The sequence below is a fragment of the Castor canadensis genome, chromosome 2, assembly GCF_047511655.1.
Source record: "Castor canadensis chromosome 2, mCasCan1.hap1v2, whole genome shotgun sequence".
NCBI lineage: Eukaryota > Metazoa > Chordata > Mammalia > Rodentia > Castoridae > Castor > Castor canadensis.
Window position 1 is genome coordinate 192,011,470 of NC_133387.1, and position 17,383 is coordinate 192,028,852.

The 17,383-nt window shown below is 41.2% G+C and overlaps 1 protein-coding gene across 2 annotated transcripts in view; it reads left to right on the forward strand.

Annotated features, from left to right (window-relative positions):
* The window catches only part of Exph5 (exophilin 5), a 96,811-nt gene that overhangs the window by 8,305 nt on the left and 71,123 nt on the right, over positions 1 to 17,383 (forward strand). The window contains exon 1 of one of the 2 annotated variants that reach the window (XM_020170545.2): positions 4,207 to 4,613. The exons of the other annotated variant lie outside the window; for it this stretch is intronic. Coding sequence (XP_020026134.2) covers positions 4,495 to 4,613 — 119 coding nt within the window. The 5' untranslated portion in view covers positions 4,207 to 4,494. Of the gene's footprint in view, positions 1 to 4,206; positions 4,614 to 17,383 lie in introns of those variants that run through there. 2 annotated transcript variants of the gene reach the window in all.

The following is a 17,383-nucleotide window of genomic DNA, read 5'->3' on the forward strand; positions in this document are numbered from 1 at the left end:
TGAACAGAGTCTTGGGTGTTTGTACAAACCTCAGAGTTCACTGCCTCCCTCCTTTATCCTTTAGGTAGAGTGGGAACACTGAAAGTCTGTTCCAGTGATGACATGGAACTGGGCAGAACTGAATGTTCAGACTAGGATGTGCTGCTCAGACCCTGAGTTTTGGCAGATTTTGGTTTGGTTTTGTTTGTTGCCAGGTACATTTTGAGATGTGGAAACTTGATTTATTAATTTCTGACAGGAAAGACCAGGAGGCTCTGGTCCCCTTGCTTCATCTGATGCTTTGAGTTTTAGAATCATACACTTATGCCATCTGTCACCCTGGTGTTCAGTGACTTGTTTAAATATTCTAAAGGTCTTTATGAATCTTGCATTACGTTCATATTACTCAAGGATCTATGATACCTCATTATCTAGGGAAGTCCATGAGTCATATAAAGGGACATTCTAGAAAAAATATGTTATTTCTATTTTAAATAAATAAATACATGTATACAGACAGTGGGAGTAGTATATAAAATAATAATTATATCAATCCTTAATACATTGGTTAAGTAACCAAGATACTAAGAGTTTTGCTCATTTCTATGTTCTTGCATTTACATAGGATGAGACATTTGTGACTGCAGTAACTTCCAGCCTCTCTGCCTGACCATTACTTCCTGTTTCTCAGAGTAGGTGGAGGAGTAACTTATCTGATTGAAGGGTGATAAGGGTATGAAATTCCTTAATCATACATTTTGATGGTGATATTAATCCATTAGAAAGCTGGGAGCACTTGGTGATAATTCTCTGTGCCATGTATCTATCACCAGTAATGTCTGCTCCCCAAATTCAACTCCTCCCCCTGCTCAGGGCTAGATGTGGGAAGGTCAGCACTAGCAAACATTTAGCCACAGAACTAACCCACATTCTTCCATTAAACATTACCAGTAAACTGAAATTTTGGTCTCCATCTATCTGAATCTTATATTGTTCAATTTTCTTCAACCCAACAAATAGGTATTTCTTTTCATAATCAAAGAGAATGATACTTTTAAAATTATAGGCTGCTCTGTATACAAATGTTACCAATAGATACCATTCATTGAGTGCCAACTATGTGGTAATCTCATTAGTTGCATTATTTCATCACCTCACTGAATTTTACAAAAGTCTTATAATGTTGGTTATTATGATCTTTCTTTTAGAAATTTTTTTTTAAAAAGCTAAGGTTTAGGGATTTTTAACTGACATTTTTTTATGGAATTGAATCTTTACCCCATGATTTTAGATACAAGATTGAAGCCTCAGGGGGAACTAAAAAGGTCGTTTTCTATCTACATTTGCAAAGGAATTCACTGAACGTTTAGAACTGAAATGAAGTGTGCAAACTCCCTTTTTGGAGTTTACTTTTCTTGTTTACTAGTAAAAGACTATTCCCAACACCTTATTTTCAAGCCAACATGTATTTGCTTGTTTAACTGAAAGCTGTCACCAAACACACTCCATCTGCTGTTGGAGAGAGCATTTTTGAATGGTCCAGGAAAAGGAGACAAAATAGGCCAGAAAAATTCTTTCTGTGAAAAAACTAGCCTTAATCTACAGAGTTGACTCTCAGTGGCCTACTGGGGTCATAGGTGACTTTAGATGGCAAAAATTCAGACATGTAAGCAAGTGATGTGATCAGCATTTCTTATGGCTGAGTGATTGTCAGGGAAGAAAGAGACTAAGCCTTCTGCTGGGGATTTGGCCAGCAGCCTGTAAAAGATAAGACTAAGGGAGATTTCTGAAGATTGTTTTCTATCCATCCAGAATACTTAACAGATACTAAGCTTGCAAATGGCTGCTTGCACTTGATTAAATAATTCCAGAAAACAAACAGTTCAGAATTATTTTTACTTTAAGAGAATTGTTCATAACCCTAATGAAACTATTCTATGCAGTTACCAGGGCAAACCCCAATACCTTGTAAATTTCTCAATATAAAATGTCAATCTAACAATGTCTCAATAGTATCTCCCTTTGTGCCACAACCTAGGGCTGAGGCATGACTCAGGGCTGATGCTAATGAGGTCAGTCATTCAGCTCTCTGAGCTCACCATTTGCTCCTTGTTCATTCACCCTTTGCTGTACTTATTCTGTGGGTTTTGACCATCATCTTCAAGTAAATGACTTCCAAATCTACTTCTCATCCCTACTTCAAGATTTCCAGTCCCCCATTTACCACTTGTACTGGGCATCGCCATGTGGATGAATCACAGGTAACTTGGAGTCCTTATGTCGGCCATCACTCTTCCTTGTCTCCTGTTACAAGAGTAATCTTCCCAAAGTTCAGTCCCAACCACATCATTGTCACTTCCAAGCCTGTATTGGCTCTTCACTGTTTGCAGAATGAAATCCAGGTTATTAAGCATGGCATTAACGATCAGATCTCAGCCTCATTTACTCTTCATGTGCCCTATTTGGCTAGTCCACTGCTCCAAAACCTTTTTTTCCCCCAGTGCCACCAAATAATAATAATAATAATAAAGGGCTGGTAGAGAGACTCAAGCACCTGCCAACCAAGCATGAGGCTCTGAGTTCAAAACCTCTTTTCATTACTGTTCCCCCCAAGGAACATTTAAGGGATTTTTAGATTAATTTCCCCTCATAAAATGCTATTATTATACACTGCATATCTGCCTATGTGTCGCATATCTATCTGTGCTTTAGACATCAAAAGATTAAGAGTTTGTACTATTGAGAATGTATACTCTAGCCAGATCTGATCATTTACCAATCCCTGAACGCACTCCTGCCTTTTCTAGCTTTCAAGTTTTTGCTCACCATGGCCATTCATCAGAGGAGCCCGTGGAACATGGGAAGATTCCTAGAGAGCGTTCTGCTGCTATCCATCCTTTGCTCCCCCGGCCTAGAATAGACTCACAATTTCTCTGTTTCTTCCTATTGGAGTTTCAGCCTAAATGCCACACCCATAGAAAATTCTCTTCTGGAGAGTATAGTATATTTTCTTTAATATGTGCTCAGTTTTCTGTTCATGTTATCTCCCCCACTGGACTGTGTTGCTTACAATGCACAATGCCTACATGTAACAGGCATCAGACTATGTTGGATGAAATCAGCTCACTGGTCATACTGTGAACAGAGTAAAAACCCACCAGTGCTCACATTAAAAATCCAATGTGTATGCCCAATAAATGAAGAGACGAAGACATATTTGTAAACTTCTGTCATTAACACAGACCCAGCTTATCAAGGGGTTTTGTGTTGTGCAACATTGATAAGCAGAATTGGTTCCTGCTTTATACAGAGGACGCCCACTAAAAGTTATTCAAATGGCTAGTTGCCCAGACATGTAAATATGATCAGCGTGAGTAGAAGGCTGAGAGGCCAAAACATAGCCATTTTTATTTTCATGTTTTTGGTTTTTTTTTTTTTTCACAGATATAAAATCTTTATTGGGCTTATTTATCATGAAAACAGGTGACACATGTGAAATAATTTTAAACATTAGTAATCACTACCACCACATAAGAAATGACCAAACTACTAAAGCTACATGGCAGGGAAGTCCATCTGACAAAGGCGTTTTTGTGTAGGAAGAGAAACATGTTTTCTGAAAGGGTCTTGATGATTTTTACATATATATGAAAATCTTTGGAAATACTTGTCATACTTCATTGCATCATGGAATAATCAACTTTCTAGGAAAAACAATGTCTGTGGTTTCATAGGATTACATTTTGCTTTAGTCAGAGGTGTTTTCTCCCATCCTTTGCCCCAGGCCTATCTTCTAAAACTACCATAAATGGGTTTTTTGTTTGTTGGTTTCCAAAGTCTGAGAATTTAGTGGGACAGTGCTGGGGGAGGGCGGTGTGAGGGGGTGAGAGATGGGAAGTTTGGCAAAGAATTTATTGCCAAGGGTAAGCCAGGTCTGTTCACAAATGGCTGTATGTGATTTTAGCCCCTCCTGGTCTTTCAAATAGGGTATCATTCCAGGCACTGAAGAGCCTACCCGCAGTTCTATTTCCTGAGTTCTTAATTAGTTACGAATTTCTTTTCACTCTTTCTGCTACTCAAGTTCAAGTTCTTAGAGCAAACAGCAACCGCCAAAGGAAATACTTTAGGGCCAACATTTAAGGCCAGGCCGCACTTAGAGGCTGAATTATGCAGGCTTGTTTGCCTAACAAGTCAGATAGGCGGTGGGGGAAGGGGAGGGGAGGAGACGAGGCAGGGCCCGCCCTCCTCGAAATGGGATTGGCTCCTTCTCTCCCTTTAGTGGTTCATTTTGCATCTTGGTTGGACAGGTTGAGAGAAACATGTCATTAAGGTGGTGTAAAAATGAGCCTTGTATGTGTGGGCCGTTCCCTAGGTTTGTGGTTTTGGATTCTCAAAGGGGAGGACTTATCACTGGCTCTGGAATCAAGTTGGTGAAACTAGTCTTGTCTATCTTGAAAAATGCCATCGTGACGCGAGGCGCGCAGGAGCTTGACTGTAACACAGCTGGTGGGGAAAATGACGGAAGCTCCTCGGGGGTTTGACTGCAGTTTCTTAAACGAGGAAGAAGCCAGGAAGATCCTTCAGGTGCTGGAGAGAAATGAGCAACTGCAGAGGGTGGAGAAGGACAGGATCAGGTACAGAGCACTTTCCTTCCCCTTCGCGGGTCTCCTAGAGCGGGGCGTGCGCGGGGCACCTGCCGGGGACCTCGCCACGGGGGCGGCGCGCTCGGGCGGACGCTGCGATCGGGACGAGGCAGGTGCGGCGAGCTTCTCTCTGAAGGACTCGGGGATGCCCGGCTGATGCTCTGTCACCTAGACCAGCTCGACTGCGAGCCTGGGGTCGCTCAAGAGCGCGCTTCTCTGCCGTGGGTTCCGCGTGGGTTGGGGACACGTGGGCGATGCTCTGTTGCGTGGGGTCCAGGGGGCTCAGGTGTGTCCTGGGCGGTCCGGGGACCGTGGGCCCCCTGAGGCACGTGAAGCAGGGCGGGGGCAGCAGCCGGAGGAACTTGCCAGGAAGACCTGCGTGGGTGAAGTGGACCTGGGTGGGTTGGCTGCGGTGGGTGCGTCTCTTCCGCGTGGTGCTGTAGAGAGGAAGTTTTCCTTCGGAATTTCTCCATTGACCTTCGCAAACAGTGCTGTAGCTGAGAGATGAGTTACCAGCCAATGAAATTCAGAGATAATTACCTGGGATGTAAATTAACCAGTTTACCTGCTGGGGAAATGGGAGATAAATCCTGGAAGGAATTAAGGGGACTTTCACCAGTCTTGGACTACACCCCTGGTCAAGTATCCTCTATTCACTGTGGAAAGGAATTCAGGGCACCACTCAGGCCATGGTGTATGGTGGTATCCACAGGAATTTAGAAGGCCGTTTTGTTTGTAATCGGCTGCTTGGTGACCTGAGTTCCATGTTCCCAATTCCTTCTGGGTATTCCTAAGCCTCCTGCCTGCCTCCCCCATCCCTCTCACCTCGAACTGGGAAACCCTAGTTAAGTCTTTGCAACAGTTAGCCCTGTCTTCACTCTTCAATACTTACGACTTTGAGGGAGGAATGAAATTTGAAGTTTGAGGGTGTGGATTTCATACCACCATACTGTGATTTTAGAAAAGGAGACTTCAGCCAGGGCCTGATGGCTCATGGCTGTAATCCTAGGTACTAGGGATGCTGAGATTGGGAGGACCATGGTTCAAGGCCAGCCCTGGCAGAGCAAAATGGATGAGAGGTGTGGCTCGAGCTGTAGAGCGCCTGCTTTTCGAGCATGAAGCCCTGAGTTCAAACCCCAGTCCTGTATGAAGATGGAAAAAAACGAGAACTGTTGAAACTATTCCAGGAATGGGGGTGGGGTGGGGGATAAAGGAGAATGGTGGAAGGGGTGAATTCAACTATAATATATTGTAAGAACTTTTGTAAATGTCACAGTGTACTCCCAGTACAACAGTAATATAATAATAATAAAAAGAACCCACAAAAAAAGAACCAAACACCAGTTCCACAAAAAAAAAAAAAAAAAGAAGAAGTAGCCCTCAGCATTCCCTAACCAGTGTAAAAACTGTGTTCTCCTGAGGCCAGTGAGTCCATACCATGTGCACGCATACAGGCTCACCCCGCTGTGGATGAACTGGTATTACTCCCAAGGCACTAAAACTGTGTTTGTTCTCAGTGTGCATTACAAGCATTTCTTGTTTCTGAAGAAAATGGGGCTTCTTAAGTGACCCATTGTATATTTGAAAAAGTGAGGGGGGAATTGAGAAATAACTAACACCAAGTAGAGAAGCTTCTGTTTAGGATGTTATCAGCTTAGCGTCTCATGAGCTATATAGTGATAGAAATAGTGATATTTAATTTTCATCCAAGGGAATTTTGATCTTTTATATTCAACCCAATACTTGTGTTTTCTCTGCAGTCAGTCCACTTAAGTTGATTTTAGAGGGAACTGAATCTATGTATGACTGGCAAAGGCCACTGGGCTAGGTGTTAGAAGGAAGGCTGAAGCACATTTCTAATGTCACAGTGCTAACATCCTGCATGGACCACAAAAGCCACAATACTAAGAAAAAAGTCAATACTGTAACTAATAAATTGGTTATTCAAGCAATTTGAAAAGTGCTGCCATTAATATATAAAAATACTTTAAGGAAAGTGGATGGTCGGACCAAAGGCCCAAAGCAATGATTTCTAGCGCTTTCTTTTCCCTGGATTTCAGGCTCCCACTGTCAGATACCCACACCTGCTTGGCAGTCTCCATGGGATTGTTCTTGCTTACCTGCTTCAGGCTCAAGTTTGTTGGCACACAGAAAGGACCTGAGAAAACATGTAACTTGGCTGCCTCCCTCTTCTATTCCATGTCTTGATTTGTATGATCATATTTTCCAAATCAAATATCAGGACACATGACTTACACTTCAAGAGTGCAATTTTGGACAGTCTAACAGGTCTGACTGAGAGACACTGGGGGCCTTTTCACTATATTAAGAAACAGCCTGAAGATGTCTGGCTACGACAATAAGGGACCAAATGGGGAAGTCTGGTGAATTCAGTTTCATCTATGATACTTGACATGTCTATAAGATAAGAAGAAATATCCTGTATTTAGAAAGAGAGGCCTACATTGTCACACAGGGCCAGAGATGAGTGTTAAAATTATGGAAGTAGTTGAGTCTGCCACACAGGAGACAGCAGCTCCACCCACAGAAGTGCTCCTGAGCACACAGAACTTTACCCTGGTCTCCCTCATCTGTACTGAGCCTCTCTGGCTCCAGCTTACTGGGAAAATATTTGCCTTAAATATAATAGTTAATGATTCTATTACATAAAACGTTTATTCACATTTTTAAGAGAACCACCAGGATTCAAGTTGACAAATAGGTAAAAGATAGAAGCAATCATTCACACTAGATGATAGCCAAACAGTAAACAAAGCAGATGGGAAAACGTTCATCCTCACAGGAATAAGTGAAAATTAACCTTGAGATACCATATTACCCTTTTACAAAAAACAGAGAAGACTGCGGAGGGGACTAGAGTGAACATAAATTGGCCTTTTTGTGAGCAACATGACTCTCCATAAGGATGGCCGTGGCCTTGACCCAGTTGCCCCATTCCTGTGTATTTCTCACTGGTAAGAGACTGAGTAGAGGACATAGATGACCACACCAACATTTATTAAGTGTTGCCTTTTTATTTAATAATAGTGCATTATTGTGGTAATAATAGCAGATAATATTTATTAGGCCTTTACTGTATACTGGGCACTGTACCAAACATCTTGTGCAGATTTAATTAATCCCCCTAATTACATTGTTGCATACATTCTTTAATTCCCTTTCACAGAGAAGGAAACAATTGACAAGTGTCAAGTGTCTTGTCCAAGTTGAGCAGTACAGCCAGAATTCAAATCCAGGTCTATCTCCAAATTACTTTACCCATCAGCAGTCATAGTACAACTGTGAATAAGAATTGCTTTTTACAGATGGGAATGTGACATTTTTTTCAGTTGTTGTTGTTGGGTTCTTTTGAGACATCTTGCTATGCTTTTCGGGTGGGGGGGGTCTTGCTGTGTACCCCAGGCTGGCCTTGGACTTGCTATGTAGACTAGGTTGGACTCACACTCATGATCCTTCTACTTGTGCCTCCTGAGTGCTGAGATTATAGGCATACACCACCATGTCTGGCAGGAAAATGAAATTTAGCAAGGTTAAGAAACTTGCCCGGGGTCATGCAGTTTACAAATGGCAGACCTAGAATTTGAACCAATAACTATCTAGCTCCCAAACCTTTCAGTTAAGTGTGTATGTGTATGTATACACATAGGAATGCATGTGTGCATATGCATATACACACATAACCGTATCCATAAACACATACATTTTATATAATGTGCATAATCTGAAAAGAATCTTACGTTTTACAAATCATCCAAAACCATGACAGTAGGTCTCCACTCAGTGCTTCCCGCCTGTTACTAAGTGGAACTCTAAACGAAGAATATCTAAAGACTGTGTCACCTCATTAATTCACACAATATTTATCAATAAATCAACACTCGTAAAGTATAAATTGTTACTGTGCTTGGTGTAACCAAGTTGAAAGATAGTGTGTCTACATTTAGACCATCTTTGCTTGCCATATGATTACAGCCCAGGATGGTTTTCCAGACTTTCTTTGACTCGGATTGAGTCACACTCATGTCCTTGAGCTGTGACATGGTTCTGATGGTAAGTATCAAAGTCGCAAAGTGCTCAGTAGCTAGTGAAAACTGCAGCATCCCACAGAGATGAAAGGCCAACTCTGCAAGCCTCTCCCCTTTCTAGTCCTTCTTCTTGCCCTCTTCTCTCCCGACTGGTGAAGTCTGCCTCTAAGACACAGAGTTTCAAGAGACATCGAGGCCTATTTATTGGGCAACTACTGTGTGCCATTGGCTTGGCCCTGAGAATACGGCCGAGAATAAAGTCAGCTTCTGATGTAAACCGTTCAGTGTATGGACATGTTTTGCTGGTAGTAGAGCCTGTAAGATGAATGTTCATACATAAGTAAACTCACCTTTACCATCCCTTTGTGGCCTGGAAAAGGAACCCTGAGAACAATGGCCGGAAGTCACAGGCATGCCCAAGAGGCTCAAGCCTTCCATATCTAACAAGGATCAGATTAATGTGGATTTCTGAGGTGTCTGTGTGTTTCAGTAACAGCTGAGAGAACTTTCTCGTAGGTGTATTCTTTGTCTAGTTGCTCCTGTGGATCTGTCTTTGTGGGCAAGACACACAGAACTACTATAACAATGGCCCCTATATCCCAATGTCCTTTCCTTTTCTTTTTTTTTTGTGGTACTGAGGTTTGAACTCGGGGCCTACACCTTGAGCCACTCTGCCAGCCCTTTTTGTGATGGGTATTTTCAAGATAGGGTCTCGAGAACTATTTGTCTGGGCTGGCTTTGAACTGAGATCCTCCTGATCTCTGCCTCCTGAGTAGCTAGGATTACAGGTGTGAGCTACTGGCTCCAGGCTACTCCTTTAGGTTTTAAAGTCTGTGATACCTGTTTTTTATCTTCACTCTAAACTTCTTAAAGAGGGATTTTTTTTTTCTTTTTCAAAAGCTAACAAGGATAATTGTAATTGAGGTGGACATTTGTTGGATGCTTACTTTATGCTAAGCTCTTTGTGCGCATTGTCTCATCTAATTCTCACAATGGATGAGTTAAGGCTTAGTTGACTCTCCTTTGCAGAGGAGGCATAGAGAGGATTGTAACTTGCTGGACAGAACAGTAGCAAGCTAGGAAGTGTCAGGTTTGGGAGTACATCTGCATGTGATCACTGTGTAGTACAGAAAAAGTCCACAGGACTTCCTCTGCCTATCTGCTTGCAACAAAACCACACTGAGATCTTTCACTTTAAAAACGCTTGCTATGTCCACTGACCATGAAAATAGGGAACACACAATTCTAGGCAGTCGTGTGCCCAACTAAAAGTTGGGGGTGTTATTGCTAAGGAAAACGGCCTACTGGATATTGGAGGACAATTTGTAGTTCTGCCTGTACAGGGACAATTCTTGCCACTGTTTTTGTTTTTTAAAATGTACATTTGACGTAGGTGTGGTGTCCCATGCCTATAATCCCAGCACTCAGTAGGCCAAGGTAGGAGGGTTAAGAGTTTGAGGCCAGCCTGTGCTACATAGCAAGATACTATCTCAGGAAAAAAAAAATAATAGTCAGACATGGTGGTGTGTGCCTGTAATCCCAGCTACTGGGGAGGCAGAGATCAGGAGGATTGCAGTTTGAAACCAGTCTGAGCAAAAAGTTAACAAGACCCCATCTCAACAAATAAGCCAGCCTTGGTGGTGTACATCTATAAAATTCCAGCTACTTGGCAGATATAAATAGGATTGTGGACCAAGGCCAGGCCCCAGGCAAAAAGCATAAAACCTATCTCAAAAGTAACTATGCAAAAAAGACCTGGGGCATGGCTCAAGCAGTAGAACACCTGCCTAGCAAGTGCTAGTTTCAAACCACAAAAACTGCCAAAAAAATGTACATTTGCCACTGTGGCTTGAACTCAGAGCCTTCACCTTGAACCACTCCACCAACCCTTTTTGTGATGGGTATTTTCAAGATAGGGTCTCATGAACTATTTGCTGAACTATTTGCCTGGGCTGGCTTTGAACTTTGATCCTCCTGATCTCTGCCTCCTGAGTAGCTAGGATTACAGGTGTGAGGTGTCAGCACCTAGCACATATGCATTTTGTAAGGTTATAGTCCAGGATGTTAAAACAAATGTCTCTTGGGGATGATATTTAATGGATTGAACTCTTTACTATTGTTTTATTTCTTATAGTTATCATGTTATTAAAAAAAAGCAACAACAGAAGTTTCATTTCATAATAAAGAAATGCAGAATGTTCAGCTTTTTCTGCCATAAATGTCTTTTTAAAATAACTTATTTAAAAAATATGACTGTTTCTCCCTTCTGATGCTCTCATATACATGGTAAGTTGTACATCCCCCTTGATTCCTTGTGACAAGGATTATCTCGGTGGAGAGCCTGACACACTTACCTAATAAGCAGAATTTAACTCAGTGCTGTGTAAGGAATACAAAAAAAGGGGGGAAACCACATGAAGAATTAAAGGAGGTCAGGGCGAAGTTAGCCAGAAAATACTTTCCTTCCTCACCAGCACGGATGGCTCTACATTACCATGCACGTGAAGGGAGGTCAGGATAATGTTGTACGAAAATGTTTTCCTTCCCTGTCACACACACAGTCTTAAACTGGGAAGGGGTGGCTCGGAGCCTCTGGGAAGCTCTGTCTTTCACACACGTGGGTGAATTATCTCCTTCACCTTCACGCATGTCTGTTCCTCTGCAGCTGGTTACTCACGTGCTCTGAAATTTGAGGGCCTAGATCACCTCCTTCTTCTCAGGAATGTTTCCTTATTGACATCACTCTGTTGACAATGGCCCTAATTAAAAGGCTGTACTTCAAATATTAAACTGGCTACCACCACCAGCTTCCTCATTCCACTGCGTATTAGCTTTCTAAATGAAAGAAGAAATTGGGGCTTGGCACCTGTGGCTCATGCATGTAATCCTAGATACTAAGAAGGCAGAGATCAGGAGGATTGTGGTTCCAATCCAGCCTGGGCAAATACTTCAAGAGATCCTATCTAGGAAAAACCCATCACAAAAAAGGGCTGGCAGAGTGACTCAAGTGGTAGAGCACCTGCCTAGCAAGCATGAGACCCTTTGTTCAAACCCCAGTACTGAGAAAAAAAAGGACAGAATTAGGGGCTACAGTGACCAAAGCCCACACTACCACCTAAAGTTTGTGATTTTTTGATATTGATGTCAATATCGATGTCTTGGTTTCAGCTTTAGAGCAAAACATCCAACAGCAGTTGAAGGAAGAAGGGGGTAGGGGAGGAGGTCATGGGGAGATAGGAGCTTACCCTGGCAACCATTGTCTCTTCTAATCACTACAGTTTTAGTTTTTAAAGAATGCTATGTAAATGGAAATATAGACTATATAACCTTTTGAGACTCGGCTCTTTAATTCAGAAAAATGCATTTAAGATTCACCCAAATTGTCAGAGGTGTCCATAATTCATTCCTTTGTATGACTGAGTACTATTTCATTGTGCTTGTGAATCGCAGTTCATCCATTCACTCAGTGAAGAATGTTTAGACTGTTTCCAGGTTTGGGTGATTTTGGATAAAGCGGCTCCAAACACATGCTTGAACATAGCTTTTATTAGGAGTAGCATTGCCAGATCAGATTCTTGAATTTATGGGGAACTGCCAGACTATTTTCCCCAATGACTGTGACATTTTGCATTCCTATCAGCAGAGGGGAGTGTTCCAATTTTTGTCTTAGTTTTTTGGACTGCTGGAATAAAATACCTTACTCAGGTAATTTATAAACAACAGAAATTTATTGCTCACAGTTCATGCACCTGGAAAGGTCCAAGGTCAAGGTGGTGGCATGTTTGGTGTCTGGTAATGGCCCATTCCTCAGCGATGTTGTTTTTATGTGTCCTCACATGGTAGAAGGGACTCACACCTATAATCCTAGCTACTTGGGAGGCTGAGATCAGAAGGATCACAGTTCAAGGCCAGTCCAGGCAAATAGTTCACAAGATCCCACCTCCAAAATAACCAGAGCAAAATGGACTGGAAGAGCCCTTGCTTTGCAAGGGTGAAGCCCTGAGTTCAAACCCCAATTCCACCAAAAAAAAAAAAATGTCTCCCTCTCAAGTTTCTTTAAAACAAAATTAATCCTGTTTATGAGGGTGGAACCCTCTTGATCTAATCACCTCCCAAAGGCCCTGCCTCTTACTACCATTGCCTGATACTCAGGTTCCAACATAGGAATGTGGAGGGGTCACAAACATTCAGACCACGACACAATTGCTCAATTTTGGCAGCATTAATTTCCAGTATTTTTATTTAGCCCATTCTAGTAAGTTTGAGGTGTTATCAGGTTTTAATTTGTCATTCTCTAGTGACTAATGATGGTAAACATTTTTTCATGTGCATATTTGCCTTTCATTTATTCTCTTTGTTGAAGCGTCTGTTTAAGTCATTTGCATTTGCATATTTTAATAGGATTATTTACTTTCTTACTGTTGACTTTTGAGAATTTTTTGTGTATTCTGAATATAATTCCTTTGTGGAATCTAGTTTTTGCAAACACTTTTTGCCATCTGTAGTTTCTCTTACGGTATCTTTGTGTCTCCCTTGTAAGCTGGGATATACCTACATGCCACCATACCTGGTTTATTGGTTGAGATGGGGTCTTGCTTACTTTTTGTCCAGCCTAGCCTTGAACCTCAGTCCTCCTGATCAGTTTCCACTTCCTGAGTACCTGGGATTACAGATATAAGCCACTGCATCTGGCCCCTCTTTTTTCTTTTCTGGACTCAGGTGGTATACTACCACCTGAGCCATTCTCCCAAACCTCGGCCTTTCTACTTTTTATTTTTGCATATGGATTCCTAATTATCCTAACGCCATTTGTTGAGAAGACTAGCTTGCACACCTTTGTGGAAACTTTATTATGTTTTGGGGTCTGTTTCTGGGATCTTTGGTTTCAGTGATCTGTATGTCTTTCCCCCCACAAATTCTATGCTTTGTTGATTGCTGTCATTTTATAGTAAATCCCGTTTTTCTTTTTCAAATTTGTTTTGTGCATTTTGTTCCTTTGCTTGTCTATGTATAAATCAAACTTACAATTGTTTGTTTCTAGTACGTGGCAGCACAGTTGGTGCTTTTGTGCTGATCTCGTGTCTCCCTGCTTTACTAAACTCACTTATTAGTTCTAGGATGTTCTTTTCTTTCCTTTTTCTTTCTTTTTTTTTTTTTAGGTTTTGGGGTGATTTTTTATGTAGACAATCATGTCATCTGCAAATAGTGGCAGTTTACCTCCTCCTTTCTGGTATGTGCCTTTTACTTCTTTCTTTGCCTGCTACTGGCCAGGACTTCCAGCCCAGCGTTGAACAGGAGTGTGGAGATGGTGCAGCCTGCCTTGCTCCTGTGCAGTCTTTTGCTGTTAGATAGGATGATGGCTATAAGCGGTTTTGGTGGTACTGGGGTTTGGACTTGGGGCCTTATGCTTGCTAGGCAGGCACTCCACCACTTGAGCCGTGCTTACAGCCCTAAGCTACAGTTTTTGTAGATGCCTTCTGTTGAATTCTAGTTCTTGCTGCTGATAGTTCTTTCTTTTTTATCAAAATTTTGTGACTTATGCTGTTGGTAGTATTCTAAGAACTCTGCTTGAATCCGGATTAGAAAGATTTTTCTCCTATGATTTTTTTTTAGATGTTTAAAATGCTTCAGATGCCTAAGATGCTTTTTCTGCATAAATTAGCATGGTCATGTGGTTTGCTTCTTTAGAATGTTAGTATACTGTGTTACAGTAACCATTTTTATTCCCTCCCTACCACTCTTTAAAAAATTTATCGTTTTTACAGCTACTCACATGGGTATACATTGTTTCGGCCACCACCCCCTCTTTTCCCCAACTTCCGGGCAGAATCTGTTCACCCTCTTGTTCTCCAATTTTGTTGAAGAGAAAACATAAGAGATAGTAAGAAAGACATAGCATTTTTGCTACTTTGAGATAAAGACAGCTATACAGAGAGATTCCTAGCATTGCTTCCATGCACTTGTGTATTACAACCTGAATTAGTTATCTTTACCAGACCTCTTCACTTTCCAGTCACCTTCCCATAGTGACCTCTGCCAGTTTAAGATTACTGTATTTGCTCCTCTACAGTGAGCATATCAGCCATTTTCAAATTTTAGGTTTCCTTACCTTTCCCTATTTCTTCTGTACACATTCTCCCCTCAGTGTGTGACCCATGTCCAATAATATTACTGCATTTGTTTTAGATCTAAAGTCCGCATATGAGGGAGAACATACGATTTTTGGCCTTCTGAGCCTGGCTTACTTCACTTAAGATGATGTTCTCCAGTTCCAGTCATTTACTTGCAGATGACAAGATTTAATTCTTTTTTGTGGCTGAGTAAAATTCCATTGTGTATAAATACATTTTCTTAATCCATTTGTCGGTTGTGGGGCATCTTGGCTGTTTCCATAGCTTAGCTATTGTGAATAGTGCCGCAATAAACATGGGTGTGCAGGTGCCTTTGTAAAGTAACCTGAGTCACATTCCTTTATGTATATCCCTAGGAGTGGGATCGCTGGATCATATGGCAGTTCTATGTTTAGTTTTTTAAGAAGCCTCCATATTGTGTTCCAAAGTGGTCGTACTAGCTTACATTCCCACCAGCAGTGTATGAGGGTTCCTTTTTCCCCCTGAATCCTCACCAACATTTGTTGTTGGTGGTGTTCTTGATGATAGCTATTTTAACAGGAGAGAGGTGAATCTTAGTGTGGTTTTGATTTGCATTTCCTTTATGGCTAGAGATGGTGAGCATTTTTTAATGTGTTTTTTGGCCATTTGGATTTCTTCCTTTAAAAAGCTTCTGTTTAGTTCAGTTGCCCACTTCTTGATTGGTTCATTGATTTTTGGGGAGTTTAGTTTTTTGAGCTTCCTGTATTTTCTGGTTATCAGTCCCTTGTCTGATATATAACTAGAAAAGATTTTCTCCCACTCTGTGGGTGGTCTCTTTATTTTAGAGACCATTTCTTTTGTTGTGCAGAATATTTTTAATTTCATGTAATCTCATTTGTCCATCTTTTCTCTTAGTTGTAGAACTTGAGTTCAACTGAGGAAGTCCTTGCCTCTATCTGTTGCTTCCAGTGTATTCCCTGCTCTTTCCTGTATTGACTCCAGAATTTCAGGTCTGATATTAAGGTCGTTAATCCACTTTGAGTTGATACTAGTACAGGGTGACAGGCATGGATCTAGTTTCAGTTTTCTGTAGCAGATAACCACTTTTCCCAGCAACATTTGTTGAAGAGGCTGTCTTTTCTCCATTGTATGTTTTTGGCACCTTTATCAAAAATAAGGTGGGCATAGCTGTGTGTAGATTCATATCCGGGTCCTCTATTCTGTTCCACTGGTCTTCATAGCTGCTTTTGTGCCGGTACCATGCTGTTTTTATTGCTATTGCTCTGTAGTGTAGTTTGAAGCCAGGTATTGTGATACCTCCAGCATTGCTCTTTTTGCTGAGTATTGCCTTCGCCATTTGTGGTCTCTTGTGTTTCCAAATGAACTTTAGGGTCTCTGTGATGAATTGCATTCGGATTTTGATGGGATTTTGCATTAAACATGTAGATTACTTTTGGTAGTATAACCATTTTTACTATGTTGATTCTACCAATCCATGAGCGTGGGAGATCGCTCCACCTTCTGTAGTCTTCCTCAATCTCTTTCTTCAGGGGTTTGTAGTTCTCCTTGTAGAGATCATTTACATCCTTTGTTAAATTTATTCCCAGGTATTTGATTTTTTTTGAGGCTATTGTAAATGGAATTGTTTTCCTATATTCTTTCTCAATTTGTTCATTGTTGGTGTATAGGAAGGCTACTGATTTTTGTAAGTTGATTTTGTATCCTGCTACATGGATGAAGCTGTTTATGGTGTCTAGGAGTTTTTGTGTGGAGTTTTTCGGATCTTTGAGGTATAGGATTGTGTCATTTGCAAATAGGGATACTTTGACTATTTCTTTACCTACTTGTATGCCTTTTATTTCTTCTTCTTGCCTTATTGTTCTAGCTAGGAATTCCAAGACTGTGTTGAATAGGAGTGGGGATAGTGGGCATCTTTGTCTCATTTCTGACTTTAGGAGAAATGGTTTCAGTTTTTCCCCATTAAGTATGATGTTGGCTGGGGGTTTGTCATAGCTTTTACAATGTTGAGGTACATTCCTTCTATTCCTAGTTTTCTTAGTGCTTTTATCATGAAATGGCATTGGACCTTGTCGAGGGCTTTTTCTGCATCTATTGAGATGATCAAGTGGTTTTTGTCTTTGCTTCTATTGATGTGCTGTATTACATTTACAGATTTGCATATGTTGAACCACCCCTGCATCCCTGGGATGAAGCCGACTTAGTCATGGTGAATGATCTTTGTGATATGTTGTTGGATTCAGTTGGCCATTATTTTATTGATTTCTGTATCATTAAGGAGATTGTGTCCTTGTCCAGTTTTAGGATGAGTATAATACTGGCTTCATAGAGTGAGTTAGGCAATGTCCCTTCCCTTTCTATTTCATGGAAAAGCTTAAGAAGTGTTGGTACTAGTTCTTATTTAAAGGTCTGGTAGAATTCAACAGTGAACCCATCAGGTTCTGGACCTTTCTTTTCTAGGGGACTTTATTGCTGCTTCATTTTCATTACATGTTACAGATCTGTTTAGATGACTAATATCCTCTTGATTCAGTTTTGTATGGTCATAAGTATCTAGAAATTGTCCCTTTTACTCAGCCACAGAAAAGAATGAAATTTTGCCATT